The sequence below is a fragment of the Drosophila innubila genome (genome assembly GCF_004354385.1).
Source record: "Drosophila innubila isolate TH190305 chromosome 2L unlocalized genomic scaffold, UK_Dinn_1.0 4_B_2L, whole genome shotgun sequence".
Classification (NCBI taxonomy): Eukaryota; Metazoa; Arthropoda; class Insecta; order Diptera; family Drosophilidae; genus Drosophila; species Drosophila innubila.
Genome location: NW_022995372.1, coordinates 269,317 through 292,579, shown reverse-complemented (window position 1 = coordinate 292,579; position 23,263 = coordinate 269,317). Strand labels below are relative to the sequence as shown.

The 23,263-nt window shown below is 34.4% G+C and overlaps 2 protein-coding genes across 5 annotated transcripts; both read right to left on the bottom strand.

Annotated features, from left to right (window-relative positions):
* Window positions 1-183: 183 nt before the first annotated feature.
* On the bottom strand, window positions 184-3,132 carry LOC117780952. 3 transcript variants are annotated; one of them, XM_034617650.1, is made up of 4 exons: window positions 3,033-3,132; window positions 2,019-2,146; window positions 1,031-1,117; window positions 184-929 (listed from the first exon to the last, which is right to left on the bottom strand). In XM_034617650.1, exons 1-4 carry the CDS (start codon window positions 3,041-3,043, stop codon window positions 367-369), a joined length of 789 nt encoding a protein of 262 aa, XP_034473541.1. In that variant the 5' UTR covers window positions 3,044-3,132; the 3' UTR covers window positions 184-366. The 3 variants fall into 3 exon arrangements, with proteins under 3 accessions (XP_034473541.1, XP_034473542.1, XP_034473543.1); XM_034617651.1 differs by lacking the exon at window positions 3,033-3,132 and adding an exon at window positions 2,493-2,582; XM_034617652.1 differs by lacking the exon at window positions 3,033-3,132 and adding an exon at window positions 2,204-2,364.
* Window positions 3,133-7,268: 4,136 nt separating this feature from the next.
* LOC117781529 (P protein) lies at window positions 7,269-22,797 on the bottom strand. Of its 2 annotated transcripts, none has more exons than XM_034618297.1 (11): window positions 22,656-22,797; window positions 14,322-14,428; window positions 12,403-12,571; window positions 12,252-12,312; window positions 12,050-12,188; window positions 10,561-11,465; window positions 10,174-10,503; window positions 8,678-9,025; window positions 8,472-8,619; window positions 8,309-8,402; window positions 7,269-7,897 (listed from the first exon to the last, which is right to left on the bottom strand). In XM_034618297.1, exons 1-11 carry the CDS (start codon window positions 22,727-22,729, stop codon window positions 7,813-7,815), a joined length of 2,460 nt encoding a protein of 819 aa, XP_034474188.1. In that variant the 5' UTR covers window positions 22,730-22,797; the 3' UTR covers window positions 7,269-7,812. The 2 variants fall into 2 exon arrangements, with proteins under 2 accessions (XP_034474188.1, XP_034474189.1); XM_034618298.1 differs by lacking the exon at window positions 22,656-22,797 and adding an exon at window positions 17,499-17,598.
* Window positions 22,798-23,263: the final 466 nt, after the last annotated feature.

The window sequence follows — 23,263 nt, the reverse complement described above, 5'->3', positions numbered from 1 at the left end:
TTTGGCCTCTTAAATTTGTATATAAATAATAGTTATATTTCAAAAGTAAATGTTTTTTTTTTATCATTTTTAAAAAATTAGAAACCTTTTGAGAACTTAACAGACAAAAGCAGCAGACCTACATCAGTTTGTACATTTTAAATCACAACAGTAATTTATGTAAGCTAAATTTAAATTTAAACATTTAAACGTTACACTTTTATTTTGAAATGACTTTTTACCATACATTTTCACTATTGACACATAAAAATTAGAAACACCTATTACGTAGTAAGTGATATGTAGTTCACTTGGTTAGCCAAATGGATTTATATACAAATAGTTTATCTGAATTATGTAAGTACTAGAATACGAATAATATACAACCTAAGCCTCTAGACTGACATTCTCTAGATCCTTGGTAATGTCAGCACTGCTTTTTGTGGGCATTAGTATGGAGCCTAAGGAGTTCGTGTCCTGTCTTAGCGCAGGCGGTGGCAATTTAAATCCACTTGGATTTCCCAATTTTAGCGATCCTCCAGGTGAGGGCACATCTGTTGACGTTGAGATGGCAGTGGATGTAGATGTGGATGTGGTGGCCATTTTATAAAGCTGTTGCAGCTGCTGCACTGCATCCGATGCCACTTGTGGTTGATCCTTTACTGTCTGCCTGATTCTGGGCTTCCCTTTTGACTTCTCCGTTGGTTTCATACCACTTGACCAGGTTTCCAGCCAGCTTGCGGCACTGCGCTCCGTGGAAGTCCACAGTTCCTGTTGCCGTAACTGCTCACGTTGTTCGTTGGCGCTCACCTGGCGCTTATTGAAGGACTGATCGTTCTTTCCAGCCACACCAAGTGGACGCGTCTCCCGCTGTGGTCCCAGCTCGAACATCACCTGGAAATCCGCATGGTCGCCCAGCCGATAGCCAAAACCAATACGCGAATCGGTGCCTACATAGAGGATGAGGTATATTTTAGTTTATTTCTAGGTCAGTTTCCATGCTCCCCGAAAACTTTTAACAATATAAATGTAAATTGCCTTAGTTTCTTACCTTTTTTGATTGGGGGTATATTGGAGTAAACCACCGAGAGTAGCGACTGTAGTTCCTCAGGAATAACAAAGGCATTCACATTTTGTACTGCAAACAAAATTTTAATTTACATTTATCTTTAGTTTAAGCAATGTTAAAGACTAAGTTTTAGGCCTTTTTGTATATATATCTATTATGCAACATTCGCTTTTTGGGCTGGTTTTTATGGCATGTTGTCTATTTTTAAGAGATTGGTAAGCGGATAAGCTCAGGTGTTATCCAATAAATAAACTTGTCTTAGAGTCACACTGAAGGTCACACCCAAACAACGTGATTTTAAGTAATGACTATGTAAATAAGTATTTTGGATACACAAGAATTTTTTATTTTATCTTGCTCTTTAATTTTTAAAATGGCTTTGCTAATGCTCTACCGAAATTAGACTTTTATATAAGTATTTATTCAATAATTCAATGTTAAGCTAAAAAAAGAAAAAGATGATTTGCGTGTTAATAAAACTGAAGCTGAAAACTGACCTAGTCAACTTTTGTTTGAATATTTTATCTGCTGCAATGAGTTGTGCTTATAGTATAAATTAATTTATGAGTGCACTCTGGACTTCCACTCGAAATTAGTAAATGCTTGAAAGGCAATAAAGAATAAAGTTGCACAGAAATTAATAAAAACAAACACAACTAATCCGAGTGGCTAACAATCAAGTTTGGAGCTGGAGCTGCAAATAAAGCGAATGTGAAGCCGAAGAAGAAGAAGAAGAGATTTGATGTCGACCTTGACACAAAGACCGGCACTTGAGACTGGAGACTTGAGACTGAAAAGCGCTTTGGTGACTGACTTAACTTGGCTAGAGCAAAGTCTAGACTTTGCTTTGGACTCAATCAAGTGGCATTTTAGGTTGTCGTCAAACCGGTTATTGCGATAGTTGGCCAACACAGACTTCAAAAACGTACTTTATTTATGTTTGAAATTAATTTGTTGTTGATTTACTTACAGTGGAGCAGGCAAAGCAGCAGGCTAACGATGCCCGATAATTGTTTTGGCCAAAACATGATCAGCGGCTGAATAATTTGTTGCTTGCATTTAGCCCAAGAAGAATGGCCAGAAAAACCAGGTGTAAAACTAGAAATATTGTAAATACATTTAAAGCACACACACTCGATTGCAACATTCGATTACAGCACAGCACTCGATTACAAATTATTGCAGTGAATTTCAAATTCTGCTGCAGAATTTGCAACGTTTTGCAACAGTTTTTGGGGCTGGTTTCATTTTTCTGCTTCGCTTATTTCTTTTGGCTCAAAGCGACTGCGTCATATCAATAGGTATTTCAAAAATGTCCAAGCGACGCGATATGCAAACTGTTTGAGTTTTGGATCGTATAAAAAGCGTCAACAGAAAACGAAAACAGAAAATCAAAAAAATAAATGACGACGGCAAAAAAAAACTGTTTGGAAATCACTCTCACTTTTGTTCAATGTATCTTGGTGTTGTTTTTGTTGTTTGTTGTTAATGTTGTTGTTAAGGTTTTGCCAGCAACGTCAATGAGCTGAAAGTGTTGTGTGTGTGTGTATATTTTATTTGTAATATATTTTTAAATTTTTTTGGGTTTTTTATTTAAATGTTAAAGAGTTAAGATTGTTATGCGGCCTTGTCTTGATTGCTTTGTTTTGTATTTGTTTGTTTACTGTATTTACACATTTTAAACGAAGTGAAGAAACTAAAATAAAATTGTTGCTAATAAAGAAAATAATATTAAAATTGTTGCTAATAAAGAGCACAAACATCGAAGCTCCGAATTTGTAAAAATGAAAGCGAAAACTGAAAAGCTGAATCGGGTTTTGAGTTCTCTAGTTGTCGACTCTGTTACTTGAACAATTGTTTATTCACGAGTATTTACAAGCATACGATTAAGTATTTCAATTTCTTTTTAGTCCAATTTCTTAATGGCATTTTTTCATACAAATGGCATAATAACTCAAATCTCGAGTTGTGTTATGTTTCGTACATTACATACATATGACTTATATATATATTTTTTTAAATAAATTTCGGTTTTACGCGCACATTTTGTGGCGTTAACAACCTGCCCGATTCGCGTTTGCGCCGCAACTGAAATGGAGAGTGAATTAAAAGTTGTTGGCTTGGACTTGGACTTGCAACAGCGGCTTTAACAGCGGCTTTAACTTTAACTGGGTGGAGTACAGCAATATCACGTAACACTGTGGTTATTGAGGCTTCACTGACTGACTTTTTCTCTGACTGACTCTCTGACTGATTTCGAGACCGGCTCTTGCTTCATTGTCGCACTCTTGGCTTAAATTGGCGCACTTGGCTTGACTTAACTTGGTCGCAGTTAACTTTAGTTTTTGGCACATTTCTCAATTGCACACTCGCATCTTACGTATGAAAGGTGGGTCGAGTCATGTGAAAGGTTGCGACTGACCTCATTACCCACCGCTCTCGGTCCTTTTCCACTGACCACTTTTCTGATTTGGATTATCAATTTTGTGAAACAGCTGCCGCTTTTATTCAGTTATTGTTTACTTAATTATGCGCTAAAATTAATAAACGAAATTATTAATTGGCACCTAAATTATTTATAATAGCTATTAATTAGTAGCATAAACTTACAGTAATAAGCTGACGGAGACACCTAATCTTAATCGGCATCAATAGAGGAGGTGTTTAGGTTCAGGCATTTACGTAAAAAATATGCAACCCAAATCTTTAAGTGTATCTTACACTGATTAACAAATGTCTTATTTTGGAAATACAAATGTTCTTATTAAAACCATAGCACTAAAAAAGTTTTGGATAACAAAAAATTCTTTAATTTGGAAATCCCATTAAATTCTGGCATTTGAGCACGCCAGTTAGTAGGAAAATAATTAACACAAAATCTTAAAGGCTTCACTGAAAACACAATTATACAATTTCAAATTGTTTTGAAACTGTTTGTTAATACTGCCGCAGCCATTAAAGCATCTAAACAAAGAGACAAAAAAATCGGGAAAGACAAAAATCATGACGCTGAAACGTATTCATCAGTTACTTCTCTATGCGCTGTGCCTGATAGCCTTACTTGTGTTCTTTTGCGCCGGAACAGAGCGAATCACGACGGGTGATCTTCTTGGCGCCTCCAGGTATTCATCGCAGTCAGATACTAGCTACGCGTGGTCTTGACAAGCCCGTGGTCTTGACAAGCAAGTTATAAAAATAAATGTATGTTGTTCTTAGTTCCTTAGCATTGCCAGCAAGGATTTGGTTACTACTAAGGTGTTTGAGTCACTTGGAGTACCCAGTTTAAGAGATTCGTCAGGTGAAGCCGCTTCTGTTGTCGTTGAGATGGATGTGATTGTGGATGTGGTGGCCATTTTATAAAGCTGTTGCAGCTGCTGCACTGCATCCGATGCCACTTGTGGTTGATTTTTTATTGTTTGCCTGATTCTGGACTTTCGTTTCTGCTTTGGTTTTATGCCACTTGACCAAGATTCCTGACAATTCATCAGATGGCTTTCGGTGGCACTCAACTTTTTCAATGTTGTAACAATTGAACCTTTTTCCCAGGCGCACCAAGTGGACGCGTACAATTTTGAGGTCCCAACTCCAGCAGTACCTGAAAATAGCCATGTTCGCCAAACCGAAATCCAAAACCAAGTCGCGAATCAGTGCCTATATTAAAGAAGAGATATATAAATTCAATTATTAAGTCAGTTCATAACAATAATAAACACATAATTCTAATTATCGAGTCAACACTTAGAAAGCTTAATTTATACCTTAGATATTTCCGAAAATCACCTTAATAGAATAGCTTTCTAGAATTAAGTAATTTGTCTTTTAAATACAAGGAAGAGTGCCGTTTTCTTAATATTTGTTGTTGAAAATATTTGATAAATAATGCATTAAGCATGGCAAGCGGCCTTTGACGTTTATTTTGTTATCTCACCTTTTATTATTGTAGGTAGGAATAGAACAGCATTGGAGAGTGATGCAACTTGTTCTGGTACAATAAAACCATTCGCATTTTGTGCTGCAACATTATTGCAATTTTCATTATTTATTTGATAATTTAGTAAGAATTATAAATAATAGCTATTTTTGAGCTATTAAATTTAGATTCAAAAATACAACAGCAAAAAAGTTTTGTTTTCAAAGATATAAATTGATTCACTTCAATAAACTGTGCTTAATATAACTCACTTACTTTCAATTCCTGCTGAATTATTTTGAATACTATTGCAATTACCATGGACACTTATTATAATTATATGGTATATATACTAATCTTTAAACTGAAAACAGGACTTTATCCACGCTGTTGTGTAATACAAAATGCGTATATCTATACGTGTTTTAATTTATGAACTATTGTTTGTTGTTTTTGAAGTTGGTTTACTTACAGTGAAACAGGCAAAGCAGCAACCAAATTCGTACAGTGCCTAGGAATTGTTTTGGCCAAAACATGATCAGCAGCTGAATAATTTGTTGATTGCACTTAGCTAAAAAATATTTTAGAAATAATTGAACGCACATACACTCGATTACAACATTCGATTACAAATAGTTGCAGTTAAGCTGATCGACATATGCGATTTGAACAATTGTTTTTGGATCTATACGAGTATAAAAATTCCTGAAAAAAGATGTGGCTTTAACAACATGCCAGATTCGCGTCCAAGCCTTAAATAAAATGGAGAGTGAACCAACCTTTGTTGGATTTACAAAAGAGCCTCTGCTTAAACTGGCAGGAGCTTGGCATTATTCCGAAAAAACATAAAAATTTATAACCCTTAAATTGAAATTTGTTTACCCTAGAAAATATTATAAGTGGGTAGTATACGCGCGTAGCACAGTTGTGTGTCTTTAATCCAGGGATCGTAGCCATTATAATTTTATATTAACAAATTATTAAAATTGATTTGAATAGTAAAAATAAAAACAAATTACTATATTTACATTTGTATATAAAAATAAATCCATTAAATTTATGCAACTCTAATATTCAATTGTTAAAATAAAAATTTGTTTCAATAATAAAAATATTTAAAAAATAAAAATTGAATGTAAAAATCTTTGGAACCAAGTGGTGTATTTCCAAAATCTAAAAAGGTCACGATATGTGGCTCAATAGCATTCATATGAAAATTTATTATTAAAAATTTAAATATAACTTTTGTGTTTGGATCTTAAAATAAAAATTAAAATTAGAGTTCTATTATGATTTCAAATTAAAAATTTTAATCTTATTTTTTCATAATTTGATCGAAAAGGAGATTTAAAATTTAATTGCGATCTCTGGCACAAAGTGGGTATTTGCATAACCGTGACTAAAATACCGAAAATCTCGGACGCCCACCAAAAAATAAATAAATGGCCACTGCCGTTAAGCAACAAATTTGGCTGACATTTTCGTTTGAAAACCTTTTGTTTAATTAACCAAGCAAAGACTTACGTAATAGATGCAAACATATACAAAAACTATTTTGTTAGAAAATAGCTGTGTCTGTTGAAGCGCAACAAATGGTCAAAACTTAAGTGCACTTGCACTTGCATTTGCAGACGTTGCGGTCAATGTATGAAGTGCAAACTATTTGCCTAAAGCGTGGCTATAATTACCACTGGTTGAATGACTTTTGTTTATTTTGTTTGGCTTTCAAATAAGTTAAGGTGTTGACAATTTTACCGCCTGCACAAATGTCAAATCAATGTTGCTGTTTCTGAGTGTAAATGCATTTATATTTAAGTCGAAAGTTTTTTGCAGTGCTAAATAAATTCAATATTTAACATCAATGAATTGTGTCATTAATATATTTACAAGATAACGAAATCAATACCATTTTGTAATTTTTTGCAGGATTTTTGTTAGAATTTTGTAAAACTTTTGGGATTTATCTGAAGTAAACCTTGTTACACAAACTCCCAGCATTCATAAAAAAAATTCACTTGTATTTTATCTAATTTCGAAATAACAATTTTGATTAAATATAGCTAAATAGTTTTGACCAGAAAAAAAATTACCATTGTATACTTACAGACTTCTACAGCAATTCAATTAACTTCAAGGTGTTGTATTCCGTAGCTGTTAGCTATGCCATCTGCTAATGTTGCGCATAAAGAGTGTAGCATACTTTCAAGTGCTGTTTTAGAGTACAAGTTTATTATCTAAATTTGTAAACAAATCGTACATTAAACATTTATAATCGTTACTATTAAGAAATAAAAATTCGTAAAAAACCAATTGATTTTGTAGTTTAATACACATTGTATTTAAATTATATAATACGAGCAGCAGTTATTTTAGTACAGTAATTCTTTGTTCCATTATACGTACACATAACATATACTATAACAAATTCATTCACAGTTCAGCGACATTTTCATATTCGTTTTACTTTAAATAATTACATTAATATATAAATTGTTTTTTTGATTTTTTTTTTCTTTAAACTACGCACTACACTAACAATGGTGTGTAAAAATAAATGTGTTTTTATTATTATATGCTTAGTTTCATTTTTGTCTCATAAGTTTTTATATGCTTGTAGCATACTCAGAATATGCTGAGTAATATCTCGAAATTTCATGTTTTCAGCTTGATTAGCTGATTTATATTTTGTTAAATTTTATGATGTAGTTTGAACTGCAGCTCACATTATTCATAAGTGTCGAATGTTTAACATTTTTCTCTAGGTAACGAGGTAAAGTGCGCCTTGTTTAGAAATCGACACAGTCAATTCCAATGCTGCCGAGGACTATATATATTACATTATATATATTCATTATCAATGCCACGTGAACAGCGAATGCGAGAGCAACAAATAACCCGTTGCCACAATAATGCTGCCAATCATAATGGGAAAGCCAACCCTGTTGAAATTGGGGAGTAAAATTGGATCAAGTTAATTAAATATCCAAATTCCATTAACAAAACTTTTCTTATAATACAGAAACCAAAATTATTTAAACCAAAATAACCGATTCAAGTGAAACGGTAAGTTTCGGTTCAATCAAGCATTAATTAGAACTATGTTACTATGGTGTTAGCATCGTTTTTTAAACTAATTTTAATTTAAATTTGAATATGGAGTTATTAAAGACATTTTTTTAACTAAATAATATTTGTTTATATATTAACAGTTTTATTTTCAGTAAACCGAAGTTATAAAAAAAAAGCGGTAACCGTTACGAAACCAATACAAAGAAACCGATAACCGAAAACCAAAAGACAAATAACCCAAACCGTAACAGAAACCGATATCGATATTTTGCTTTACTCACTTGAAGAACTCGAGAAATGTGAACTTGTAGCCATGCTGTTCCGCAACTCCGGCGCAAACCACATTTGCCGAGGCGCCAATCAATGTGCCATTACCTAGAGAAAGAAAGAACAGCGATTATAATCGTAAGATAACCAAAAGATTTCCTCAAAATCTACACTTACCGCCTAAGCAGGCGCCCAAGGCGAGTGCCCAGACTAAAGGCTGCAAAGGCAAGTTCAAGGTGCTATTCTGGGCCAGAGATATGGTAATCTTGACCATCATTGTGGTAAGCGGAATATTGTCAACAAATGCAGAGGCTATAGCTGAAACCTGCAATAGAAAAGAGATGATGGAAAGATTACTCCTGCTGCTGAGAGTTGTGACTTACCCAGAGTATTATTAGAATGGCCACCGTCAAGCGCTGATCCTCACCGACGCCTAATATAATTCCCTCCGTCATATTACCAATCCACTCGATCAATCCCAGTTCAGTCAATGCTTCCATTAAAATAAACAAAGCGGCAAAAAATAACAAAGTGGACCATTCCACACGAGCTAATATCGCCTCCAGATCCTCTATATCCGCCAGGATAATCAAAAATATGGCACCCAATAGTGCAGTCCAACCCAAGGAGAGACGTTGCAGCTCCGGAACCGAATGCAAAAAGAATAAACTGATCACAAAGACCAGGGCGGCAGAGCACTTGACCAAGAGCTGCTTATTCCGTATGGGATACTATAAAATTAAGCAGAAACAATAGGTATATTAATGTTAAGAAATATTAAATACATATTTTCTTTTGAGTCATAAAAATAGCATAACACCACCTTCAAAATTTGACAAATTTGTTATTACTGTTAATCAACTCCTTATATCTAATGAGCATAAAACAACACTTTAAACTTGGTTCCGAGACGTTTTATTTTCTTGTCAAAAATCATGGGAAATTGGACAAAAATTTTGACTTGTAATGTTGCTTGGTCAGAGGCTTGGCCCACTTTGAACTGTCATAACTTTGACAAAACTTAGCCGATTTTCAAGCGGAATGTCATATTGATAATCATTTGGCCTCTAAGTTCATTCTGCATTCAAATTTTTTTTAATTCATGAAAAAAATTGTTTTTCTCTAGATCTCGATTTCGATGATAAGAGTCCCCCCTTTGGAATTTTGAAAATTGAAAATTTTAATTCTCAACTCCTTATATCAACTTTTAATCAACTCCTTATATCATAATTAGTATAAAACAACACTTTAAAGTTTAAACTTGATTCTGAGACGTTTTATTTTCTTGTCAAAAATCATGGGAAATTGGACAAAAATTTTGACTTGTAAAGTTGCTAGGTCAGAAGCTTCAGCAACTTTGAACTGTCATAACTTTGACAAAACTTAGCCGATTTTCAAGCGGAATGTCATATTGATCATCATTTGGCCTTTAAATTCATTCTGCATTACAATTTTTTAAATTCGTGAAAAAATTATTTTTCTCTAGATCTCGATTTCGATGATAAGAGTCCCCCCTTTGGAATTTTGAAAATTGAAAATTTTAATTCTCAACTCCTTATATCAACTTTTAATAAACTCCTTATATCATAATTAGTATAAAACAACACTTTAAAGTTTAAACTTGATTCTGAGACGTTTTATTTTCTTGTCAAAAATCATGGGAAATTGGACAAAAATTTTGACTTGTAAAGTTGTTAGGTCAGAGGCTTGACCAATTTTGAACTGTCATAACTTTGACAAAACTTAACCGATTTTCAAGCGGAATGTCGTTTTAATCATGGTTTGGCCTTTAAATGAATTCTGTTGAGTTTTCTTAAAGTCTTTTGAATAATTTATTAACTTAATAACTAATTCTGTGATGTAAGTTACGGTATCTTACCTTTGCTTGGAGATTGGCTAAGGTTTGTTGATAGTTGGGCGCAGGTGTTATCACAGCTGTCATGCGTTTCTTGAGACTGCGCTTCAATCGATTCACTTTCTTCATCAGAGTTTGACGCACAACCTCCTCGTCCTTGGAGTAAGCTGACAAACTGGCTGCAGCACGTTTCCACACATGAATTTCATGACGCAGTTCTTCCACTTCGGGTGAATCCTTGAACTGCAGATCGCTAATGTTGCGGAACTTGTAGCGCAACTGTATATAAGTTTGAATCATGACCAGAATTACGCCGGGCAGCATGTGTAACGTGAATACCGCAAAATTTACGCCCTGAAAATCAAATAAAATTTGATTAAAAAGAAGTGTCAGTAATGGGAATTAACTCACATTCTTGGATATGTAGTTATTGGAGGCGATGATCACATTAGGTGGATCCCCAACGGGCGTCAGAGCGCCGCCAATGTTCGAATAGATCACCATGCACATGAGGATCGGCACTGGATTGAGGGACATGACCTCGCAGAGTCGAATTGTCACTGGTGTCATCAGAAGCACAGTGGTCACATTGTCAAGAAAGGAGGAGAGTACAGCTGTGAACAGGCACAGGCAATTGATGAGCGGCCAGACATGACCATTGGTGATCTTATAGGCATACACAGCCAGATAATCAAATACACCCGTCTCCGACAAGATGGCCACGAGAATCATCATGCCAAAAAGCAGTAGCAATGTCTCCACATCAATCCAACCCATTATCGTACCCATTGAAGGTCTCGAGTTAAGCGCTGCCAGAATTCCAACCGATAACGTTGAGGCAATGATCGCAGCAAATGTTCGATTAACAATCTCCCAGATGATCATCACATAGAGGCCACAGAGCACGGCGGCGGCATAGATTACGCCATGTCTCTTGTAGATTGGAGACTCATCCACATTCAATTGGAGCGGCAATTCTCCATCGATGCTGCTGGTGAACTCCAAATTGAGCCTCGTCTTATTCGCCGTTGTCCGCATCGAAGGATCACTTGGAGTTAATTCAAAGGTGCGCGACTTTTTTGTATCCATCGTGGCATCAATGAGATCAAAATAGACAATATCCAGCTGCCATATCTGGCTGGCGTTCTCCGTATAAATCTCCATTCCAAAGACATCATAATAACTACGCGTCACCTGCACTTGCAACACGGGCAGAGGCACGGTTTCATTCAGTTGTAGATCATTCTCCTGCAGTCGGAAGGGACCACGGAGGCCAAGGCCAATGCGCTTCAGTGTGGCTGTGGTTATGGGAAAGACTGTGAAGGAAAAAGAGAAGAATCGCCAGAGTTTATATAACATTTATGTCTCGAAGTTTAACTTTCCTAAATAGTTTTCAAAGTGTTTTTAAAAGTTTTATTCACAATTCAAGAAGTACCAAGATTTTTAGCGACCTTTCAGTAGCTAATTGCAGTTTCTAATTGACAGATTCGAGCTTAGACATCGATTATGAAATCTGAGGAAAATTACAAAATTTACAACTATACCAGTTACAAAAATATTTTCATTTAATTTTGATTATGCAATAGTAATAGGAAATATTAGATACTTTTGATTTTCATAAAATAAAAATTTAAAATACATTTTATGCTTATCCCATTTTGAATTTTGTCTTTCATCCAATTTGTTACTTTTTTTTGACTCAACTTATCCCTGGGGTTTCATGAGATATGTACCTCAACAAAAGTGGGTTTCTATTGCTTTATAAATATAAAGTTACTCTCCAAGGTATATTTCTCAGGAAGTTACTTATTGTTACTTTAAATTAATGTTTTTAATATAGAATAAATTGCAAGGGTATCAAATCAAGCTGGTTCGATTATTGACAGATCTTAGAACTCACCTCTCGTAGAGCCATTTCTAGGAACAGTTATGAGGCTCAGTTGATCGACATGCTCGTTGTTGGACATGAGAAAGGCGGTGAAGACGCCCCAAACCACCAAAAGTATCGATATCTTGAACCAAATAAGATACCTTTTTATCTGCAAAAGAGTAAGTATCTTAAATATTAGTCTACATCAAGTATTACTTTGGACATAACTCACATTACTCTTGCAGTATGTTTCACCTTCATCATGTTGATCCTCATTGTTGTTCTCCAGGTCCCTAGAGTTGCGTGGGGTGGGAGGGGGGTATCACAGAAAACTGGTTGCACTAATTACGTAAATGACAATCGAAGTGCATAGAACTACGAACCTGCCATCAAGGATATGCACCTGCCCCGCTTCATTGGTCACATTGATGCCAATCTGTGTAAAGGCGTGTTTATCATCATTATGACCATTGCGTTGTTCCTGCTGCTCCTGCCGTTCCTGTTGCTCCTGCTGCTCTGGCTGGAGTCCATCGCCATCCAAAGGCTCTACATCTGCAAAAAAAATAGGAAATAAAATAAATATTTACTTCGATATTATTTTACCGCAGCATCTGTGAATGAAAGTGTTCTACCAAGGCCGGGGATAAGAAAATATTTGTAAGTCAATTGATTCATTAGCTGCGCTCGCTTCGACAGGACATGGATGACTGCGTCAGGAGTTTACATTGGCCTCGTATTATTCCCCATTTTATTAGCTTAAGCGCACGGAAGTGTCTAGAGCTGGTCTAAAAATATCTAGAACTGACCATGAAAATAAACGCATTTGGCTGCTTGACCACAGGAGAAGCAATTTAATTCTCCTTTCCTTAAATGGTTCAATACTGCTCATAGAGAGCACAGGAAAGAGAACTGACGGCTGCATCATTTTACGGAAATAGTAAAGACCGCGGCATTACCATAATATGCAAATCCCAAAACAGTATCTCCATTAAACAATTTAAAGTGATAAACATTGTCCCAACTTGAGCAATTCGCCATGCAAATCAACTGACAGAAAACTGGACAACCTGAGACAAGTCGGAATGGAATTGAAAATGGGAATGGGACGAGCCTGCCCAATGTCCCGCTGGCCCATTGGCCAATGTCAATGAAACGCTGACGCAAATAGCAATAAAAAATTCAAACAATAATAACAGCAATAAAAAAATAAGCAGCATTATTTTAAAATTCATATTTTGGTTGACAGCACATTTAATACTCTAACAAAAGGTTTTTTTTTCAAATCAAGAAATAAAATTGAATATGTCGTTTACTATGATATTAATAAAACTATAATATAAATAAATTTGAATGTTTGCAATATATTTTTTTATTTGTTTTTTAAAACTTAATAAAATGAAAAATATCCAAAAATATTTTTTGAATTCATTATAATTACAATTATAATTTGTTTCCCAAAATTCAATAAAAAGGTTATTCAATTTTAAATATATTATACTTTAAAATATATTATAGTATTTATTTTTGTCCACAAATCTAAGAGATTTGTTTAACATCATCATTGTCGAAGAGCTTAACAAGCGTATACTTAGTTTACCCACTAACATAGCAACAGACTTCTAAGAGCTCGAACAATATTAGAAAACATAAGACAAGGTAAGTGCAGGGGGAGTTGGCCCAAAGGTGCTTTGTGCAATGGGCCAAGACAAATACGAGTACACTGCCGAAAAAGACTAACTTCTAAAAGAAAGAGCAGTTTTTTTTTCATATTTTGTTCTAAGAATAAGACTAGTACTTTAAGACCAAATTACTAATACTAAGAATATTAATCTAGTATCAGAAGTTCTAATTGGTAGGATAAAATTAATATGTTAGTCGCCACTCTAGCCAAAAAAAATATTTCAAAAAATATGTATCAAAATAAAACAACAATGAAACTTTATTAATTTAATACCTGCCATTTTTAGACCCCGTACTTAAAAAAAAGTACGGGGGTCTAATTAGTGTGTTTTAAAGAATATGTGCGTGACAGTATATATATTCTGAATCAGCATCAATAGCCGAGTCGATATAGCAATGTTCGTCAGTTCGTCTGTCTTTCTGTCTGTCCGTCTGTATGAGCGCCTAGATCTCAGAGACTATAAGAGCTAAAGATACAAATTTGGAATGTAGGTTCCTCTATATTGCAAGCAGATCAAGTTTATGTGAAAAACTTTTTGGTTTTATGAGATATCTCAACCAAACTAATACTAAGCCCATCTTGTTTTCTAACTTTAAGAATTGTTTTTTTCAGTGTACCTACCGCCATGTAAGCGTTCGTGTTCCTGTTGAAACGATGCTAGGCTGGGATCCTGTCGTATGCGTTCGGGCAACGCCCGCCAGACTTGTAAGGCACCTTCTGTTACTTCGCTGCATATGTCGAGATGTCGAGGGTTGGAGGTGTCCATAAGTTGTGGGTTTGTGGCACGTCGGGGAGTCATGAAAATAAAAGAAAAAAAAAACCAGAAAGATTTTATAAGATTACTTGACTTTAGTACAAATACTTATACTGATTCCCCTCCTCATAAACATACAAAATTTGTTTGTAAAGACGGTGGGTTGTGGCATTTGGAGGTTGCCACGTGCGCCCAACATTTCACATAAACTGTGAGGAATTCAATAAAACCAAATATTGATTTTATGTGTGATTTCGACAACAATTTGTAAATTTTATTTCGAATTCTTAGGGAAAAGCTTTAAATTGTTTTTTAAAGGGTTCCAGCTTAGGTCTTATCAAGTGGAAACTTGATTCGGCTTTTCGACAAACTGATTGACAGAGACACAGAAAAGGCATTTAGATCGTCAGAGAGATATCAACTAAACCACTTAGATATTTTGGCTTAAATTGGAGAACTAGCAATAAGCTTAAGGGATACAGTAAAGGAAGAGCTTATGATTAATTAGAGAGAGAGTAGGCGAATATAAATAGCGAGGCTTCAGTAAATTAAAAAAAAAATCAATGGATTGGCCAACTGAGGGTTTTCCTCAATATATTTTTAGATATTTAATGTTTTTTTTAAATCAATTCCGCTTTAATTTTAAAAATGAATTTTTAATTTATAGACATTTTTCATAAATTTGAATCAACTGTTATAAAATAAATTAATCTCAAATAGACAATCTGAAATAAAGGCAGTACAAATAAGAGACTATTTAAATGCTAGAATGTTTACAGCAATCTTAGATTAATTTAATTAAAATGTTGTTAAAAATAAATAATTTCAATAAGCCAGTTGTTGTCAATTTATTTGTCAGTAGATTTCAATTACTTTTCATAGAATTCAAGCTAATTATAATATTAAAATATGCGAGTATGTCTGGGAAAACCTAGACCAAGCTGAGTTTCAATAGAAATTTTTAGCTGATTGCAATTCTTATGCAAATTTCCACACAATTGCAACGAGAGCCTCTAGGAAAAAGCATTCTTTAAATCACGGACAGTTTGTTATTAGTTGGCACTTAATTAAGTCATGCTTGAAGGTCAATCAATTTGAAAAAAACTAGAAGATATATTGCCCTTAGGCTGCTCCCAGCTGGTAATTAGCCCGTTTTCAATTTCAATTCCATTTCAAATGCAAGTTTTATGACTCCATTTGAAATAATTGGAATGTAAGCGCAGCTGAGTCGCATCAAGTTGAATGAAATCATTTAGCATGTGATTGAATGAGGATTCATTTCAAGTACATTCACAATTCACTCATATCACGTATAAAAAAATAAATGCAATTTATGCATTTGACTCAAGTGGTCAGAAATCTTAATTTAGTTTAGTTTAAATGCCGCTAAGAAATACCGCACTCAAATGACATAAGTCATAAATTACATTTAGTTGAATTTAGCATATGAGTTTAAGCAAAGAAACAAAGACAAGTGACAGAAATCGTCAGAAAAAAGAAAAGAAAAGAGAAACTCATCGCTGTGACAGATCATACTATATATGATTTTAGATGGGGCAATCTGACATTTTTTGACGTTCTTTGAGAACGTGAGACAACCATCCGACACTTTTTGCTTGAACTTGCTAAATTGCTCATCAACTTGGATAGCTCAGATCTGTACAATGTACATTGCAAAATGTACATACTTATTATAGGGAATCATCTTTATTAGCTTGATTCTTATATGCGGTAATTTGAAATGCACTTGGCACGAGTTAAACTCTACTAGAAATTTTCTAGGTGTACTGTTATTATCACTTAGACCTTGATCAAAATCTATAGTTCTACTGATTATTCTGCTTTACAAATCTTAAGCTTTACAGTTTTTTAACAATTATTTATGTTAATTATGTCGAGAGACCTTAATGGATTTTTATTATTCTAAAAATTATTCTGCTTTTTAAATCATATGCTTTCCGTCTTTTAATAACAAACTATGCAATATGTAAATTGTGTAGAAAATGTTACTGACTGAATGAATGATATTTTTATGATCTTTCCCATGATATTTTAATAAGATTTCGAATTATTCCACAAAATGTATTCAACTAATACACAACAATGCATATGCATATTTTAATGATGTGTTGTTGCTAATGAAATCCTATACAATATTTATAATTATGGAGTTGACTTTTTTAATGCACTAATTTAATCTGGTACGTGCAGCTATTTTGCGATATTTAATCCCAACTAGATAGAAATATTTAAAGATAAAAATTTTATGAAGATGGGATAAATAAAGCGATTATTTAAGTCTAAAGATAATTGTTTGGTATTTCAGTGATATTTTTTTTTGTCTTTGTATACAGTTTAATTGAAGCACAAGCATTTTTAACCCTTTGTCCCATCTTTTTCTGACAAAAATTAATTTGAACCAAATATGGTCAAAATGTGTAAAATAACAATAACAAATTAATATTGTGTAAGTTTGGTTAGGATATCTCTAAGAACACAACAAAATTTCATACTAAAGGTCATGCCGCTCCACAAGGAAGTCAAAAAAATGCCTGGACACAAAATAATATTATATCGCCGTCTCTCCATAGATTTTAATCAATGATATCTTAAGCGCGTAATTAATGTAGCTATGCAAAAAATGTAATAAATTTTTTCGACTTTTTCTCGAATTTTTAAGTGAAAAAAGCTAAGAAAAAATTATTATTTTCTTAATTAAAGAATTGATAGCTCTTAAAATACTGGTTTATTTCTTAAACTTTGTATTAATGAATTTCAGAAAAAGTAAGGCTTTGATATATCGATTTTGGCATTTTCGAGTAATGATGACAAATGTAGGTGCACCTCTGAAAAAAGTAATAAAAAAAGCCAGATTTTTGAATAATTCTAAAAAAAAATCTCACCATAAAAAAAAAAGTTTTTCGTCGTTTTTGGCCCCAAATCTATCCAAAAAAGTAGGTTCGGTTCTTTTTTTTAGGCTGTTGCCTAGTGTTTTAGGCCAGGCTAACACTGAAATTTAAGAAAATAGAGAGGACGACACATACTCATCGTCAAATGGGTAATCATCAGATCTGCTGTTGCTGTAATTGTTGTTGTATGACATCCTGAACACGCCCTCAGTCTGTCGGGTTGTCTGTGCTTCGGTTGATAGAATATATATGTAATTTTTGACACGCACTTTGTAATATTTCGTTTTGTAGCTTATTATCACCTTTGCACGCGTTTGTATGCAAGTAAAAAACAGTTTTTGTTTAATGTCTTTGGATAATATATAGATTATTTTTTGTATTATTCGCTGACATTTGATCTGTGTATGGGATCACAATGCTCACTGTGCACACTGCTTAGTTTAAAGGCCTTCGCGGTACTAACTAGCATGCACTGTTATTTACCCTATTTTGTAGGTTTGAATGCGCCACGAAAAGTCGCGTCGCAGCCGTAGCAAATAAAGCTACAACAACAAAACTACATATGTATAAACGAAAAAAGAAATGAAATATTTTCATTTCTTTTTTTTTTGTGTTGCCTTGCTTATTATTCGCATTTATGCGTACCTTTTCCCGTTGATAAACACTGCAATTGCAGCTCGACTAAGCGACTCATCTGAGCACATCAGCGCTCTCTTTCTGCACACTCTCTTTGTCATTTACTCTCTCCCTGTTGCTCTCTCTCCCCATCTGAGCATGGCTTTGGATTAACCGAATTATGCAGCAGTTTGTCAAACTGTTCTTTTCTTATTCGCATTTGCCTTTGCGTGTTTACTTTATTACTTGTCGTTTGTGTTTGTGTTTCGTTTCTTTTTCGGTTCGTCGTTGTCTCAGTTTTTATTGCTGGCGTTGGCTTATTACACGCGCTTCTTTCAATTAAACTTGATTATCATATTTGACAGTTATTGTGCGATGCTTCTGATCTGGCACACCCTGTAATCAAGTCAATCGACCATATTAGCACGCAAATTATTAGATACATACATATATTTTAAGTCCCTAGTTAATTTCACTCATTTACTTAAAATTTCAAAGATTTGAATATAATAATTTGCTTATAAATATTAAAAAAAAGTTAACCGTGGTTTAAATGTAGCCTTAAATTCTTACTAACAAATATTAGCAGGTAAATTTTTTAAAACAGACATTTACAAAAAATCACTAAATAAATAAAACTTTCTGGTATTTTTGTTGTTAAATAAATATTGAATTTTGTCAGGCGTATTCAACAAAATAAACTGTCTGCTTTTTTGTGAGATTTAATAAAATGTCAGTTAATCGCGGTTTAAATTTGTTGAGTATTGTTATTGAATGTCAGGGGAAAAGGCGTGAGGCGGGGGGCAGGAGGACTAGGATTTCAGACGCATGAGCAAAATATTTGGCAAATCAGCCAAATTGATGCTTTAAATAACTTGGCCAGCTGAGGGCTACGTGACGCAGGTGACGTCACAAGTTTAAAGACTTTCTACAATTGTTGCGTGTAATATAAAACCTTTTCAACTGTCGAGTGAATACGCTGAAGCTGAAACTGAAACTGACACCGCTAAACCTCTTAGCGATAACGATAGTAAAAATAATATTAATAATGTGTTATTACGGCTGACCATGGCTCTATTTATTTGTTGTCATACTGAGAAGTACTGCGCATATAAGAATATAATGCAATGCAATTTCATTAAAAATATAACTGAAATTAAAACGAGTCTCACTTTACAGCACATGACCCGGCACTACAGTGTGTGCTCTTCTCAGTAGAACGAAGAAGAACTGTCAATGGAAAAGTTTTAGTCGAATTAAAATTGTATTATTCCACTTATAGTAAAAGAACTAAAAACGATATATGTTAATCAAATGAGAGATACAATATAAGATTAGTTGTTATGCAATACAGTGACAAAGAATGACAAAGACAGACCAAGTAAGAGAGGCCTAGAGAGCAACGATCGCAACTTAATGAATGGAACTTAAATAACATTCTAAAATCGACCGATTAAATGTTGTTGCATTTGGCTTAATTACGTTTATTGTGCTTGCACTTGAATAACAAATTCGTAATACTCATGGAATTCCCTATTTATAATAGTCTAATATAAGTACAAAATCTGTATAAATCTTTAAATCTGTCTACTAAGAGTCTGATTTTTACACGATTAAAATTAATATTTCTCCAATACACTCAAATAATATACATATATCGATAAAATTCAACAAATCTACTATTTGTTGGATACATTGACGATATATAGACGAAAACCCGAATTGAGGGAGTGTCAGTCACGAGTGACAATGTGACATTTGACAATTTGACACGCTTCATTAATTTGGCACTATTTGTGTTTTTGAAAAGAACTGAAAGCTTTGACTTTCAGCTGAGCTTTGAGTGTATTTGTGAATGCGAGTGTTTGAGTACTCGCACACGACTGTAAATGCTTTAAATAAGTCACTGACAAACTGCTAATAAAAGTTTATTTTTAAGTCAGCGTCGGCGACAAAAGCAACTTTGATTAACATGTTAAATCCCTTGACAACCGTAAATTTCCTTTGCGGAATATGTAAGTTAATTAATTGAAATTCGCGCACGCTTCTCGCACATTTCATTTTCAGTTTCAGTTGCTTACTCCCCCCTTACATCCCCCCTTACATCACCATTGTCAACGACGAGATTCCATGAACTTGCACACATTCCATTCCTGTTCCTGTTCCTAAACGACTGAATAGAGCCACGTATCGAACTTTAGCTGTGAATTATTAGACGTAAAATGCATATTTACTTCTCTCGCATAATAAAAACTCATAGTCACAGCTTGACAATGTTAAATAACTGACAATTCTTAACAGGAATTTTATAATTTACACTGCAATACTGTGCACTTCATTCAGTAGAGAATTTATGATGCAATATTTGTTTTTTTTTATGATTGGGAAAATATAAACCTGATTTTTACTAGATAGTAAAATTAAAATATTTGTTTCCTCTTTCTGAAAAGATTCAGTATGATATTAAGCTGTGTAAGACCCATTGCCTATAAACACATTTCTTTGTTAATTTTTTTTTTAAATATAGTTAATAGCATACTTTTGGGCTTAAAAAAAATCAAAGATACTTTCTTATGGCATAAATTTTCTTAAAAATTAAGCTAAAAATCATTCAGTTGTTAAGCTAAGATATTAATTAGAAAAAAGTAATAGAGCAATACAGTCTGTTTGGCTAAGTAAAATTTGATAATTTGATACAATTTCTTTAATGCTGTTACATGCACTTTTCTATTTAGGCCTCACTCCCAAGCGTACAATGTGGCGTATACGTCATACGCATTTTCCTAATTCCCAATTTTGGCATCAAAATGTTTTAATTACGCATAACGTTTATGACACTTGCCATTTCACATTTCACACGCACAAAAGCAGCACACTGACACACTCACACACACTCACCCACACATACACTGTCACACTCACACACATGAATAACTTTTGGCATGCTTATAATCACATTTTTAATGTGTTCACGACAAGCTGCTGGGCGACAATGTTAAAATGGCGCTTTTGCCTCACTTAACTGCTGACCTTGTTGCTGAGACGAGGTCGTAATTACCATCAACATCATCATTATCATGAACAACGTTGTTGTTGTTGTTTTGTATTGTCAGTTTTTTTTGGTACACTTAGTGATTTTGACCCACATTTTGGTTAGCTTAACGCGCAACACGGTAACGATAAATTTGAAAATGAGACGCCAAGTTGGCAAGGCGCAACGGGGCGCATAAGTGATAAGCCCAGGCAGATATTACGCATACGCCGACTTGCCTCGCCTGCGGACAACCTTTCAGATATTGTCTATTCATATTGCGCTGCTTAAGCAAACAAAGTAAATTGAAAAATAATTGCTGAATAATGCAATGCCACAGGCTAAAACAACTAAGACTGAGTGGTGGGCAAAAGGAAGTAGAAAGTAGAATATAGCTGCCCCCAACTGTATGCAAATTAATTAGCAATTGGCTTTGGTCTTTTTTGTTTCTTTTGTTGTTGGCTTTCTCAACACGTTTCGGCCAAGTTACCAGGACAACGTGACTGGTTGAAAACCAAAGCAGCTGACACGCTTCATTTGAGTTATGTATTGATTGATGAATGGCCGAATTGATGCTACCTGATTGACGTCAAGTGGAATCTGTCACATTGTCTTTGAAGGTCTATGATGCTGTCAGTAATTCACATATAAAAAACACTTATTCAACAAATTTATAATTTCAGTTATTTATCAGTAAACGGAAATTAAATATATGTTATTTTTAGTCCTCTTTTGCTGCCGACCCATGTCTCTGTCATTTACTTGAGGTAAATTAGTTTGCCCACAGCTGCTAAAACATCATATTTACGAGTATTTATTATTTATAAAAGCACACTGTGTCTGCTGAACGAAATTTTTCTTATTATTTGAGTTGGGTTCAAGGAACGTGCGTTCTTCAGAGATATAAGTACTACACAGTCGTATAAATATGTTGTCACGCAAAAATATTATAAGTAATACAATTATCAACATTTCGGGATTTACTAAGGTTAAAATATACTCCACGAGAGTAAAAAACTATTCTACACAAAACCAGATAATCGGAATTGTTATCGAAGAACGATATAGCACCTCTAAGAAATGGTATTTGTTAATCCTTTATTGCAGGGAATCAAACCGAAACAAATATAGGTTACGGTTTCGGTTCCGGTACATCCCGAAAAGCTCTTTCGGTAAAAGGTTCTATTTCATTTTTTCCTTAGGTTCCTGTATCAGTACCGGTGCGTAACAGTTCAACAAATCAATTATGAAATATTTTAAAATGTTAAGATGTCGTTTTATAGTAAATATGACATAATAATACCTAACCCTAGAGGTGCAAAAAATATCAAATTTTTTTAGATGATACAAAGCAGAATCAATTAAGAGGCCAAATCATGATCAAAATGACGTTCCGCTTGAAAATCCGTTCAGTTTTGAACAAGTTATGACTGTTGGAAGTTGGTCAACTCTTTGAGCTAGCAGTTTTACCACAACCGAACGTTTCGGTATTCGGTTCTTTACAGAGATTTTATTTCGCCAGCGGTTTCAGGTCCGACAGTAAAAATAAAACGGTTAGTTTCGATTAACGGTTCCGGTACGGGTTGCGGTGTCATTCTCTGTTTTATTGAGCTTTTTTGAACCCTTTGTCGGTACTAAAAACTCACCTGGGCTGTGGAAATTTGTCACTCTGATTCGACGCCTGTCGCTGCAGACAGAATTTTCGCACCTTAACCCGCATGTTGAAGGGCCAAACGTTCCGTTGTCGTTTGTGGCCAACGGTGTTGCTGCTTCTGCTGCTGCCTCTGCCGCTGCCTCTGCTGCGCCTTGACTGAGGGCGAATTGATAACTGGCTGTGACCCACGCTGAGGCTGTTGTTGTTGTTGTTGTCGTTGTGGTTGACTTCGATTCGCGTTGACGCAATTTTGATGGTTTTAATTGAAGTTAAGCTTGTCTTGTAAATTTTTAATTGCAATTAACGCTTCAGTTTTAGTTAACTTAAATCCCAATTATTGTGGCTATTTAACTATTATTAATTATTATCGTACATCACATATATATTTTTGTATTGTTTATAAATATTTGTATTAATTGTTGAGTTAGTTCGCTGCTTTAAACCTTTTTCTTGTACATTTTGATGATATTATTATTGTTGTGGCATTACTTTGAATTTTGTGCACGTTTCTTGGTTTTGTGCGTTACTGGAAATGTCACTCACGTTACGCATACGCAACGTTGCCTGCACTTGCGTCAACTTTGAGGCTGTAAAAGTGAA

Coding starts and splice junctions, on each gene's coding strand:
- LOC117780952 (XM_034617650.1), bottom strand. Junction 1,118..2,018: donor GCTGCTTTGCCTGCTCCACT/GTAAGTAAATCA, acceptor TTTTGTTTGCAG/TACAAAATGTGAATGCCTTT. Junction 930..1,030: donor TATACCCCCAATCAAAAAAG/GTAAGAAACTAA, acceptor TCCTCTATGTAG/GCACCGATTCGCGTATTGGT.
- LOC117781529 (XM_034618297.1), bottom strand. CDS start 22,729: ATGCGGGTTAAGGTGCGAAAATTCTGTCTGCAGCGACAGGCGTCGAAT. Junction 10,504..10,560: donor ATAACTACATATCCAAGAAT/GTGAGTTAATTC, acceptor TTTGATTTTCAG/GGCGTAAATTTTGCGGTATT. Junction 9,026..10,173: donor TAGCCAATCTCCAAGCAAAG/GTAAGATACCGT, acceptor TTAATTTTATAG/TATCCCATACGGAATAAGCA.